General features: G+C 39.7%; 1 protein-coding gene across 1 annotated transcript; it reads left to right on the top strand.

Annotated features, from left to right (window-relative positions):
• The first annotated feature begins 10,973 nt into the window (after positions 1–10,973).
• LOC135467166 (sodium-dependent glucose transporter 1C-like) lies at positions 10,974–14,616 on the top strand. The gene is made up of 3 exons (XM_064744932.1): positions 10,974–11,156; positions 12,081–12,372; positions 13,535–14,616. The coding sequence occupies exons 1-3, from the start codon at positions 10,974–10,976 to the stop codon at positions 14,614–14,616; spliced, it is 1,557 nt and encodes a 518-aa protein (XP_064601002.1).
• The last annotated feature ends 228 nt before the right edge of the window (positions 14,617–14,844 follow it).

Raw genomic sequence — 14,844 nt, 5'->3', positions numbered from 1 at the left:
CATAAAGTATTTTACAGGTATATCAGATTACCCTTTGGTGTTTCGGCATCACCAGCCTTATTTCAACAGGCCATGGATAAAGTCTTGTACGGATTAACAGGCTCACATGTAGCAAATTTCATGGACACTAACGACATAGAACACTGTGAAAACATGAGAAATGTGTTACAACGTTCTGAGGAGTTCAACATTAAACTTAAAAAGGGTAGGTCGGCATTCATCAAATTCCTTGGGTTTGTGTTTGACGCTGTTGGAATCAGATCATCCCCCGACAAAGTGCAAGCCATTGAAGAAGCACCACAGCCCCAGAATAAAGCTGAAGTGCAATCACTGCTTGGACTGATCAACTGTTACAGGAAATTCTTGCCTAATCTAAGCACTGTTACAGCTCCACTTAACAAACTGTTAAATAAGAACGTTCCATTCATTTTTGGATCAATCACTAATATCAAGTGATGTATTGGTTCACTTGGACCCTGGGAAACCACTAACTTTGGCAACAGAAAAATAGGAGCAGTGTGTTCTTATACCATTGATGGCGAGGAAAGGCCAATTGCCTTGGCATCAAGAGCATTAACTATAGCTGGGCGAAATTATTCGCTAATAGAGCGAGAGGCTCTAGCAATTGTATTTGGTATATTGAGATTTCACCAATTTGTATGGGAACAAATTCACGTTAATAACGGAGCACAAGCCGTTAACCATGATTCTTGAGGACAAGAAATGTATCCCTATCCTTGGCAGCCTCACGCATGCAACGCTGGGGCATTAAATTGGCAGCATATTAGTACGAGATAAAGCACAGGTCATCAAAACAAACGCCACTGCAGATGTATTACCCCGCTTGCCCATACCCAGTACAGCAAAAAGGATTAAACTGATATCTGGACTAAGGAAGCAAATTTTTTGAACTACAATCATGTAAACAGTTTGCCGGTCAATGCCATTCAAGTTAGCCATGCTACAGCCAGAAGCAACATTCTTGCTAGAGTGAAACGATTTTGTGTTTGTAGTTGGCCTACGAAGAACCAAATACCAGAAGAACTGATACCTTACTACCAGAAGCGAGACGAATTAACTTATGAGGAAGGATGTTTGCTTTGGGGAGATGACGACATAGAGTAGCAGGTGAGAAATTGTGTGCCCATCTCATGACAACCCGACCAAACCATCTACCCGAACTAATTCAGGGATTTCGCCTAGTCGACCATTTGAAAGGGTACATACAGACTATGCTGGGCTTTTCCTATATCAAATATTTCTGATTGCTGTTGACGCATATTCTTGAATATGGCGTAAAACACCAATCAGATAAATAAAAAGGTGTTTATTCTGCGTCCCCCACGTCAACGTCACCCACAGTTAGATCTGGAAATATTTAGATAGAGTATATAGATCACCTGTATATATAATATCAATGAATACCAAAGGGAATCTGTAGTATATGTTCCTAGGTAAATATCTATATGAGCAGTTTGATTTGTTACCCGCAAGTAATGCGCTAAAACTCCATTTCCCCTGAAAACCGCGTTGTACAAATGGAACGCTGAGATAAACCTCTCAACTGGGATTTAATCCGATTATTATGTGATCTGTGCAAGTAAGGGAGAAGTATTGGTTGCCGTGGATTATCAGAAACTGAAGAATAAACTTAACTTGTGGGTTGTGCCAGGAAAAGTAGTCCATTATTGTTTGGTCGGGAGAACTTAGATTGGATTGGAGTAATATCAGACAGGTAAACACAATGACTGATAAGAATTCTTTACTCAAAGAATTCGAAAATGTGTTTGATGGAAAGCTGGGAATAGTAAAAACCTTCAGGTAAAGGAAAGTACACAGCCCAAGTTCTACAAAGCCCGCCCAGTACTGCATGCCGAAAGAGATAAAATCTCCGATGAACAGGACAGGTTAGAAAGAACAGGTGTGTTGGAAAAAGTGGATTATCCTGACTAAGCTACTCCAACTGTACCAGTGATGAAACCTGGCAATACTCTGCGTCTTTGCGCTGATTATAAAATCACACTGAACCCTGTGCTAGATGTTCCTGAATATCCAACTGCGAAACTAGGGGAACGTTTTACAGCATTGAATGGTGGACAGAAATTCACCAAGTTGGACATATCGCATGCCGATCAGCAAATTCTGCTTGACGAAGAGTCTAAGAAATATGTCACCATTAACACCCATAAAGTATTTTACAGGTATATCAGATTACCCTTTGGTGTTTCGGCATCACCAGCCTTATTTCAACAGGCCATGGATAAAGTCTTGTACGGATTAACAGGCTCACATGTAGCAAATTTCATGGACACTAACGACATAGAACACTGTGAAAACATGAGAAATGTGTTACAACGTTCTGAGGAGTTCAACATTAAACTTAAAAAGGGTAGGTCGGCATTCATCAAATTCCTTGGGTTTGTGTTTGACGCTGTTGGAATCAGATCATCCCCCGACAAAGTGCAAGCCATTGAAGAAGCACCACAGCCCCAGAATAAAGCTGAAGTGCAATCACTGCTTGGACTGATCAACTGTTACAGGAAATTCTTGCCTAATCTAAGCACTGTTACAGCTCCACTTAACAAACTGTTAAATAAGAACGTTCCATTCATTTTTGGATCAATCACTAATATCAAGTGATGTATTGGTTCACTTGGACCCTGGGAAACCACTAACTTTGGCAACAGAAAAATAGGAGCAGTGTGTTCTTATACCATTGATGGCGAGGAAAGGCCAATTGCCTTGGCATCAAGAGCATTAACTATAGCTGGGCGAAATTATTCGCTAATAGAGCGAGAGGCTCTAGCAATTGTATTTGGTATATTGAGATTTCACCAATTTGTATGGGAACAAATTCACGTTAATAACGGAGCACAAGCCGTTAACCATGATTCTTGAGGACAAGAAATGTATCCCTATCCTTGGCAGCCTCACGCATGCAACGCTGGGGCATTAAATTGGCAGCATATTAGTACGAGATAAAGCACAGGTCATCAAAACAAACGCCACTGCAGATGTATTACCCCGCTTGCCCATACCCAGTACAGCAAAAAGGATTAAACTGATATCTGGACTAAGGAAGCAAATTTTTTGAACTACAATCATGTAAACAGTTTGCCGGTCAATGCCATTCAAGTTAGCCATGCTACAGCCAGAAGCAACATTCTTGCTAGAGTGAAACGATTTTGTGTTTGTAGTTGGCCTACGAAGAACCAAATACCAGAAGAACTGATACCTTACTACCAGAAGCGAGACGAATTAACTTATGAGGAAGGATGTTTGCTTTGGGGAGATGACGACATAGAGTAGCAGGTGAGAAATTGTGTGCCCATCTCATGACAACCCGACCAAACCATCTACCCGAACTAATTCAGGGATTTCGCCTAGTCGACCATTTGAAAGGGTACATACAGACTATGCTGGGCTTTTCCTATATCAAATATTTCTGATTGCTGTTGACGCAAGTGGCCGGAAGTAAAACCCATGAAAGAAACAACAGCTAATGCAACTGTATATGCCCTTGTGAAGTTATTTTCAGCATATGGTATTCCAGAACATATTGTTTCCGACAACGCAGTGAAGAAGCAGAGAGGTTTGTTCGGACGTTCAAGACAACAATGAAAACCTGTCCAAAAGTCCAGGAACAGTTAACCAGAAATTGTTCCAGTTTTTGTTATAGTACAAATGGACACCACATTCCGCCACGAAAGTGACTCCTGCAGAACTTTTTCTATGACGTCGATTGTGGACCAGAATCAGCATTATGCATCATAATCTGGCATCATCTATGATGAAGAAAGATTCACCAGAATCTGATAAAATAAGATTACTGGAGATCGGATCTATTGTCCTAGTGAAAGGCTGCATGAACCATCAACGCCCTACATGGATTCGAGGTGTTATTCTGAATAAATCAGGCCCAGTGGCATACCAAGTTGAAGTGGGAATAGACATTATTTGGAAGAGCCATTTGGATCAAGTAATTGATATTTCCATGTCAAAGAATCTACCAGATAACCTTATTCATGAGTCATCAGAAACCACTTCGGATTTTCCTGCAACACCGGTTATCTCAGTTCCCAAATCAGTAACCCATGAGATTTGTCACCGCGAGTAATGCGCTAGTAGTCCACTTCCCCGAAAATCACGTTGTACAAATGAAACGTTGAAGTTTTCCTTTATTCTGAGATATAATCCGATTGTTATGTGATCTTTGCGAGTAAGGACATAACAGAATCAGGGTTTACAAAGCCTGGATCTTGCGAAAAAAATTAAATGTTCTGGAGAAACGCTTGGCTGATGCACACTTTTAAAGGCCTTAAGGATAGTTTTTCAGTAACGTCAATGTACTGTACCATGTTGGCTTCATTCTGCATCGCCGGACAGCCAGCGTAAGCAGCACCGTGTCCGCCCTCATCATTGGCACATTTTGCCGTTTCTTTATTCATACATGGGTCATAATCATGTCCTTGAGAAATTTTGTGAATTTTTGCACACACTTGATTCGTTGTATCAGATATTTTCTTGAAGTGTTGTGTACAGAACCTCAACTTTCTTATGTAATGTGATACTTCCAAATCACATACCTAAAGTATTGTTGCGAGTGTAACAAAGTTAAACTACCACTGTTAATTAATATTGCTGCTTTAATTCAATGTCCTAATTTGTAATGTTACGTTTACATTGCGTTACAGGAGCTACGGTGTATGCACGGTAGTTGTAAGAGATGGAAACCTAGATTTTAAACCCTCCGGATATGAGGTTTGCGTTTCTGATATAAAATGTATTATGCTTGAGTACTCATGTTATACCATGAGTACCACGAAAAGGGTATACATTTACTGTATATGTGCAATGTATCATGTGCTACATACTTTGAATGTACATGTAAGTACATATACGTTCTTTGGCGAAACGGCATATGCAGTTTACAGTGAGTTTGATTAGTTTTGTGATGAACAGATACATAATGATAATAATGTCCATTTACTGTACACGCACATGTAATAAGTACACAAGCTTCCGGAACACGTCTGTTTTGTAAAAGGGTCATCGTTACTAATGTAACTGTGTCATTTGATGTACATTTGATGTTTTAAAATAAGTTTTTGGTTGTCACCTAATTACATCGTGAAAGTCTAGTCAGTTGTAATTCTGATAAATCCGTAGAGTGTATTGCTTGAGCTAAGGTTTACTTTTAACTTTGTGGTTCATGTAGTAACTACAATCGTCATTAGCATTATTTTATTTATTTCATTTGATGTTAAATCCTTGCTGCAAGTTACAGTAATTCCTTGTCAGATTATTGCAGTTTCTTCAGTGTTATGGTTGTAATCCAAATAAAAGGGGCCTCCGTGGCTCAGTTGGTTAGCGCGCTAGCGCAGCGTAATGACCCAAGAGTCTCTCACCAATGCGGTCGCTGTGAGTTCAAGTCCAGCTCATGCTGGCTTCCTCTCAGGCCGTTCGTGGGAAGGTCTTGCAACAACCTGCGGATGGTCGTGGGTTTCCCCCGGGCGCTGCCCGGTTTCCTCCCACCATAATGCTGGCAAACGTCGTATAAGTGAAATATTCTTGGGTATGGCGTAAAACACCAATCAAATAAATAAATAAATCCAAATAAGACCAGTATTTTACCTCAAAGTGTCAAGGTCCAGAGGTTGTAAATAACCATTTCACTGTGTGAACAAGTGAAGGTAAAGAAGCATAGGTCAAGTAAGGGCATTCACTGATGTTTTAACAGTTAACATGTTACATTAGGTTTGCATGTCTAATCACATGGCCATAGCTCTTTGATTGTTATTAGAGTTAGGCTGAGCTATCAAGTAATAGTGTAACCGGTCCTTGGTCACGGATGTGTCACTGATAACATTTATATTCTGAAGAGTGTAGTTTAGGACAGTACATGATGTATCGGTTATATGTATGTGGCTGAGAGTTATTAACACAATGTTTCATGAGGAAAACTATTGTGATGTTAATTCTGTTTTTCCTACTTGTTTTGGGGTTTTTTTCTTAACCTGGACAATAAAGGACTTCAACTGGTAATCCTGGTTTTGGAGTAATTTATTTCCCACCGAATGCTCCCCTTTAACATCAGGGTTCACTGTAAAAATCTCAAAGCCATGTGTAACCTCTGGTGGAAGGAAAATAACCATTTATCATACCGATATATGCCCTCAAATTTAGACAATTTCTGAACGTGAAAACACTTTGTTGTTGTTTTTTAAGCCAGCTAGCACTTCCTCCTCTGTAACTTCTTCCCCAACACTATAAACAACACCTCCTGTTTTCTTTTTAACCGACACTTTATATGCCTACCCATAATATGATTAAGATCCAATAGTTTTTTTCTTGTGTCTGGCTAGAGCATGAGACAAGGTAATCTTTGGACTGGATTTTCTTAACCTATTTTCTGTTACTCACAGCTTTTTGGACGGCACTACCGATTTTAATAGGGTTAATGTTAACAATGGGTGTTTCTCAAACTGCAGACATAATGACATTAAGGCTCTTTACCTGATTTTCCTGGCTGTTCATATGCCTGACTTGTTTTCCCATATTCGAGGTCTGTAGTCTGAGTGGAGATCTTTATCTCGTTATCTCCGATAAGCTCCGGAATCATAAACCTCCATGTCAGAGTTGTCGTCGTCTTCATCCCTAGTAACCTATGAATAACTAGGTAGAGGTTGCAATATCACTAACACTCATACTGTCGATTTCTAAACAGTTCAACTAATTATACCGATACCTGCGCACGCGACCAAGGGGCGATAATCCACACACCTAGACCTATTTCTTCAAGGTCACTGGGGTCATTTTAAACGCTCTGTCTCTAGAACAGAGACAATTCACCAAAAGTCACATCACAATTACACTGTCTAGAGCAAGAACCTTATTGGTTTTCAGTGACCTTGGCACTTAGGTTAAATTTTGTAAACGGCTTGCAAACATGATATCTCCAGAGCGGTTTAGGCCAAATTCACCAAACTTACACCACACATACACTTTGTCTGTGTAAAGGGAATAACCTTTTGTATTTCACCGACCTTGACCTTTTCTTCAAGGTCTTTGGGGTCATTTAAGTTAAATTTTATAAAAGGCTTGTAAATATGTTATCTCCAGAAATGTTTAGCTCAAGTTCACCAAACTTACACCACACTTACACCTTGACATGCGGAAAGGGGGTCATTAAAGTTAAATTTTGTATAAGAGGCTACAACAGCAATCTGAATAAGGTAAGTTGTTACCCTAAAAAGATGTTCTCTTGCTTTATGTTTCACAACTTTCTAAATAGATGTACACATTGACAGAGGCATTACTTATGGATAACAACTCCTGGATTTATTGTGTTGGTGACGTTTCGATGTAGGTTCTTACATCGTTATCAAATCATACGAACATACAGAGATACAAGTCAACATATATACAGTAAGAGAGTGAGCGGTGTCTAAACAGACAAGAATGTAACTATTAGACAATGACTTCAGGATTTAAGGCGGTCACTGTCTAATCTGATGAGGTCATTGTAGGCGCTCGGTGGGTGGTACCCGCTGTCTCGGTTAAGCTGTGGATTGTGTCGTCGGATCATGATGGCTTCCACCAGTTTCCTGAAGTGAGAAGTTTGTCGTTCCTCTTGCTGACAAGTACATCCAGAAAGGGTATGGTTTGGTTGCATTCTTATTGGCAAGAAGAACGACAAACTTCTCACTTCAGTATACCACAAACAAAAGCACTCAGACCAATACGTGAATTACCAATCTAACCAACCTAATCAGATCAAGAGAGGAATAATATCTACTTCTGACGAAACGAGCCATAGAGATATCCAGCATCAACCTCCAAGAAGAAATAAATCACCTCAAAACAGCCTTCACCACACAAAACCGATACCTCCCACAATTAGTGGAGAGAACTATCAGTAAAACTCTCAATCATTCCGTTTATAGGCATCCCAAGCTAGAAAAGATAAGAAAACTCCTGCATGACAAACAGAACCTCCGCCTCCAACCTCAAAACTCGACTCAAAGCCAATGGAAAGAAACAGCGAACCCATAGGGAAGAACTCATAGGCTCTGTGTACAGCATTCATTGTGACTGTCAACGGCAATACATTGGGGGAAACCAGTAGACCATTCAGTATCAGAATTGCAGAGCACAAGGTCTCAGTAGAAAAATCAGATGGAAAATCGGCCCTCAGTGATCACACCAGAGCCCATCCAGAACATCAACTCCAATGGAACACAGTTCATACCCTACAGGACAACCAGTCAGACTACAAAGGAAGGAAATTGCTGGAAGCCATCATGATCCGACGACACAATTCACAGCTTAACCGAGACAGCGGGTACCACCCACCGAGCGCCTATAATGACCTCTTCAGATTAGACAGTGACCGCCTTAAACCCTGAAGCCATTATCTAATAGTTACATTGTTGCCTGTTTTGACACCACTCACTCTCTTACTGTATATATTTTGACATGTATCTCTGTATGTTCATATGATTTGATAACGATGTAAGAACCTACATCGAAACGTCAACAACACAATAAATCCAGGAATTGTTATCCATAAGTAATGTCTCTGTCAATCTATACCACCCCAGCTCCTAATTGCCTCTGAAAGAAGATCTACACATCATTACATTATTTCATGTAAGAGGCTACAGCGGCAATCTGAAATAAACAAAAAGTTGTTATCCTAAAAAGATATTCTCCTGCTTTATGTTTCATAACTGTCTAAATAGATCTGCAAATCATTACATTATTTTATGTGAAAGGCTACAAATCTGAAATAAACAGAAAGTTGTTATCCTAAAAAGATATTCTCCTGCTTTATGTTTCATAACTGTCTAAATAGATCTGCAAATCATTACATTATTTTATGTGAAAGGCTACAAATCTGAAATAAACAGAAAGTTGTTATCCTAAAAAGATATTCTCCTGCTTTATGTTTCATAACTGTCTAAATAGATCTACAAATCATTACATTATTTCATGTAAGAGGCTACAACGGCAATCTGAAATAAACAAAAAAGTTGTTATCCTAAAAAGATATTCTCCTGCTTTATGTTTCATAACTGTCTAAATAGATCTGCAAATCATTACATTATTTTATGTGAAAGGCTACAAATCTGAAATAAACAGAAAGTTGTTATCCTAAAAAGATATTCTCCTGCTTTATGTTTCATAACTATCTAAATAGATCTACAAATCATTACATTATTTTATGTAAGAGGCTACAATCGCAATCTGAAATAAACAAAACAATTGTTACGCTAAAAAGGTATTCTCTTGCTTCATGTTTGACAACCTTCACACTATCTTCGTGCTGGGCATGAGATAGCTCTGGGGTCACTTACCTATGTTCCCAACTCAGCTTCCATGTTAACCGCTCTAAATCGTTACATTCACTAACCTGGAACTCGGTCATGTCGCCTGTGCTGTCCTCAAGGTCCCAACGTTTGTACGCCCTAAAAAGAGGTTTCCCGTGATCTTAAAGTAATTCATATATGTATTACCTTATCATGCGAGAATAATAAAGACCTTAAGACTATGTTCCGAATGAAAAGGTCCCTTGCCATGTTCGGTAAATTCCTTGATGAGCTAAGGCTGACACCGATGCAGGCCGAGGAAGAAGACGAATAAGGCCGCTGAAAGAAGACGACTCTTGTACCCACGAAACTCGCCATAACATATTGCCAGATTTAAAAAAAACATAAATCTTTTAAGTTGATTATCTAGTTTTTTTTGCTGTTCTCATTTTCATGTCCGTTGACATACACGGAAATCACGTAACATTGTTTAGTAGCAATGGTACAGGGTAGCTCCTAAGTTTTACGACGTCACGCTAGATCGCTGACATGGGAAAATGGCGTCATCAATGGAGTGAATAGGAAATGACGATTTTTTGCTATTTATTTTGTTGATAAGCGCTGTATAAAATTTTAAAATATTTTTACGGAAATTATTGGGGAATTAATTCAGTTTGACTGACTTTCCTTTAACGCCATACTCAATAATGTGTTACATATACATATGCATTTATGACGGCAGCCAGGTTTTTAGATGAAAGAAACTCCAGCCACCCAAATAACATTAGCTAGCAAGTATATTGGAAATTTTTCAAACGTGTTGATGATATATGTGGAGATATCTACAGCATTTATGATCAAGACGTTGAATGATTCGAAACAAACTGTGGTGAGTTGATTCAAGGACATTCAAGGCGATAGTCTGACAATTTTATAAATGTTTGATGGACACCATTGCACTATACCCAATTTGACCCAAGGCTTGGCTTCAGTTTGAAACTTTATATTGCTGTGGTATTGTTGAATACTGTTAATCAGAATAGGTATAGAAATTGAGTCAGTATCTTGATTGTCTAAGAATAATCCTACATAATATAATACAAGACCATCAGCTTAGACAGTCAAACCAGAGCAGCGACGATAGCGTAATAATTGGCAAATGGTCACACCTGACAGGTGAAATACGAACTCTTGTCAATTTTTCTTAGTCAGGGCATTATTCAGTGAGGTAGAAATGGGCAAAATTGTAGCGATGTAAATTGCAATATATTACGTGTGACGGGTCTGGAATTATTCAAAAACGCTGTTTTCATCACATTTAACACACAATAACATCGATACAATGCTAAGGGACATACAAAGCAACACTTACACTGTGCATGGTCACAATAGGCGTGGTTTTCGGTGGGGGTGAATAATGAAGCACAAACATGTATGTACACAATATATAATACTTACGCAGTTAGCTGTATAAAGATAATTGGTGATATATGGCCCATCACTTAAGATAAAACATAAAGTCCTAAGTCGGACACTAGATCTGAGGTCAAAGTCAACTCTCGATAGTGTATCATCTGTGACTGACGATAGGTTTACACAAACCAATATCGACTCCACATTAGGGATAGGAAAGTTGAGCGCTTCTTCGAGAAAAGTAACAGAATGTCCCATGTCGAGGAGACCGCTTTTGGTAGATCCGGAAGGTGGAGTGTGCCACAGTGCCAGCTAAATGAGGAAACCGCTGCCGGTAGAGACGATAAAGATGCCCAGGGGACGACGACCCGCAGGGCTGTCAGGTTTAAGGTGTCAAAATCCGTCTGTTTGATTGTTACCTGGTTTTGTATGGTAAGTACATGTTTCAAACTTTTTTATCAAATTAAATATTTCTAAAAATTACCATCGAAATTGGAAGGCAATTGGCTGACTTATAAATAATGCTGTGCAATTAAGGCTAGACGGAGACTCTTGATGTCTCGATATGACAAAAAGCAAATTTTGCCTTGCATTACTTGATTGCATTATTAAAGTAATATTTCAGCATAGGTTTAGTGATATGACTTACACCTTAAAGAAATATAACGTAATCAGACAGAAAGGTGTCGGCGTAGACTTGTCTCAGGACGCATCTTAAAAGCTGAAGGTTCACAATGGTATAATTACAGTTTAGTTTTTCGCAGAATCATAAGGATTTAATATGAAATGGCCTGCCTGTAAAACATATTCAGATTTTAGGTTAAAATGCTACAATTAAACCTACTATTTTGGCCTCAGATTAGTTCAGCTGACGTTATCCACCCCACTGACGGCTAAAACGACTTAGTCGCTACTTTAGGCATCAACTTATCTACAGATTATGCGTTTCAAATTTTGCTTGGATATCGATGCCTAGAATAACGACATTTTCCCGCACATCATGGAAAAGTGATGACTGCTTCATGTTACAAACTTTATTTCCAATTGGCATAGTATTTCTACATATTCCTGTGGGAACTGATGTTATCGATGTTATCGGCCAGGTACCCCCAAAACCTAAAGCTGTAATGGAAACAGCGAGGAGAGAGTTCAATGTTTATTCCCCATGGTACAGCGGCCGCTATAGACCGCGGGGAAACTACGATTTAGCGAGGGCCCCTTTAACATAACAAAATACTTAGAGGCCAAAATACCACTGTCATTTTCCCGTAACCATTAACCAGCATAAGACAGGAAGTGTATAAGCGTTCAGTCACAAGCATTTATTCATTAAGTGCGTGCACGAATATATTTCAGGGCCTCTACAGCGGAATAACAGGGCCAACAGTGCCAGACCTTGGCGAACGCCTCCACACAGACTATGATAGCGTGGGGTTTGCAATGGCCTTCCGCAGCATTGGGAAAATGTTAGGCTCGTTAACATGTGGTTATCTGAGGGACAGGTTCAGTAGTAAAGGTGACTTGCTGCTGGGAGTAGCCCTCGCAGTGGTGTCTGTCAGCGTCGTCACCAAACCCTGGGTACCCACAGTCAGCTTACTCGCCTTCCTCTTCTTTGTGGAAGGATTTTCCCACGGTGGAATAAACTCAGGTTGGTATTCGAAATGGAATTAGAAATATGTTGTAGCATTTATATCTACAGTCAAAGAAACAGTCAAAGTCAAAGTACATGTATATCGAGTTCAGTATAGTGAGAGACACATACTGTTTTACATGTATATCGAGTATAGTATAGTGATAGGCACATACTGTTTTACATGTATATCGAGTACAGTATAATGTGAGGCACATACTGTTTTACATGTATATCGAGTACAGTATAAGGTGAGGCACAGTGTACATCGATTGGTGACGTATGCCACGTAAACAGTTCTACTGCACCACAGAAATGATCGGGGTAAATACATAGGCGTGCATAACACTATCCTTCTATTTACCTGCCGAGCTACTTGACCTTTACGCCGCTTAGTAAAATCTTGTACACTACAAACTCTGTCGTGAAATCAAAACTGACAAGTAATTAAGAGAATCAAAATATTTAAGTATAAACTTTTGAAAAGCTTTCTTTCGTACGACCCTTTGTGACTAAAATTTCTTTTCCAATAGGCCCTGGTGGTTTCTAAGTTTTAACTGAAGTCAGGAGGTTTATGAGGTATCTAGCGAAATTCGGTGGCACTTTGGCGTCCAAAATCCATAAACCTTGCCGCCTTTGTATAAGTTAAACAAGTTTGAGTACCGAATTAAGTACCCATCGAGTAAATAAATAGTGAATGAATAGTTTCTAAACGATGAGAAGTTAGGCAAATACGAAATTCAAATGAAATAAAACATTACATCGTTTTTGGAAGTTACGTCAGCAAAGTATTTGTGAGGGTCATCTTTCATATGTATTTCTTAATTTTCGGAATGATATTTCGTAGTACCAATACAGCTATTTGTCGTCATGCTCGACAGTCTTTTTTGTATATCAGTGTCCAATTTTGTCTCGATAAGGCAAATGCTCTTCCCGTGTCCACGCACAGAGATCCTTCTAGTTTTACGGTTGACTACTGATCTACCTCAGTTAATATCCTGCCTTCACATAAACTTCTAGGTGCCTTTCCACAAAACATGGTATGAACTTAAATTGAGCTGTTTTTGTACAAAGGTTTTTGAAATCTGTGGTGGGAGAGGGGGGGGGGGGGAGGCTGCGCTAAACATTTGATGTTGCACAAAGTTATCTCACAGTTAAAACTTTTTTTTCATTTTTATAGTGGGCAATTCCATGTGCGTACTAATGTGGAAAGAAAACGCGGCATTGCCTGTGCACTTGCTCCACTTTGGTTATGGACTCGGAGCGTTGGTTTCTCCGCTGATTGCCAGACCTTTCCTGTCCCAACACCAGACCATAAACGTGACGGTGGACTCGGGGAACGCATCCAACATTGGTTACTATGGATACAGGAAGAACCTTACACTAGATTCCAATGTTACTGCTGAGTTTAATCTGACCTTTTCAAACCACACAGCCAACGAGACATTTAAGGAGGAAGACATAATTATAAAGGAATCCTTGATTGAAATACCTTACGCCATCGTGTCCGGATTCATCCTCCTTATTGGTATGGCCTATGTTGGATTTTTTTTCCATAAACCGTTTCGAAAATTGACTGCCCGTTTTGGAAGCAGCTCTTATTCAAAACCTTGCGACGCACCGTTCTTAAAAGATCGCCCGAAGAGTGCTGTGTCTATCTTAGCTCTCTTTTTCCTGTATTACATGATGACTACCGCCATTGACAGAGCTCTGGGCTCCTTTCTATTCACGTACGCCGTAGAGAGTAACACTGGATTCACGAAAAGTGAAGCAGCTTATCTGAACACGGGATTTTACGCCTGTTATGCGGGTGGCCGAGCCATCATGGGATTGCTGGCCCATAAGCTTCCTGTAAAATACATATTATTCTCTGAGGTCTATCTGATGGCTGGATGCTCCGCAATTATAACTTTCTATGGTTACGACAAGCGCCTCATACTGTGGATATTCTCCTGTTCCCTAGCTTTCTTCTTCGGTCCAATTTATCCCTCAGGCGTAGCCTGGGTGGACCGATATGTTCCGCTGTATGGACTGGTCGTCGCCATCTTTGATGTAGGCAACGGTGTTGGAGCGTTCGTCTCAAATTGGATGTCTGGGTATCTCATTAGTAATCTTGGACCGCGTTCTTTCTTGTATTTCACGTTTTCTGCTGCTGGTATTCTGTGCCTTACCATAATCATTGCTCAGATCATTGGGAACAATCGGGGCGACAGACACACGGCGGATAAACAAGAGACTACTGGTGAATCGAAGGAAAAATAGGACATAAACTACATGTATATACGCGCTAATGTTTGTTTGCTAATGTTTGCATTGTGTAAAACATACGAAGAACATATTACATATTATTTACAAAGCAGCATGTTGTCAGTTAGAGCACTGAAGTATTTTGTACTGTTATAAGTTCATCCATTGAGACCACTACTCATGCAATTCCTGCAGAACATTTCTCGTAGGTCATGCACGTGGAGAAGGTTTGGTCCAGCGTAC

Source organism: Liolophura sinensis, chromosome 6, assembly GCF_032854445.1.
Source record: "Liolophura sinensis isolate JHLJ2023 chromosome 6, CUHK_Ljap_v2, whole genome shotgun sequence".
NCBI classification, from domain to species: Eukaryota; Metazoa; Mollusca; class Polyplacophora; order Chitonida; family Chitonidae; genus Liolophura; species Liolophura sinensis.
This window is presented reverse-complemented; position numbering and strand designations above follow the sequence as displayed.

Coding starts and splice junctions, on each gene's coding strand:
- LOC135467166 (XM_064744932.1), top strand. CDS start 10,974: ATGTCCCATGTCGAGGAGACCGCTTTTGGTAGATCCGGAAGGTGGAGT. Junction 11,157..12,080: donor TTGTTACCTGGTTTTGTATG/GTAAGTACATGT, acceptor AATATATTTCAG/GGCCTCTACAGCGGAATAAC. Junction 12,373..13,534: donor CCACGGTGGAATAAACTCAG/GTTGGTATTCGA, acceptor TCATTTTTATAG/TGGGCAATTCCATGTGCGTA.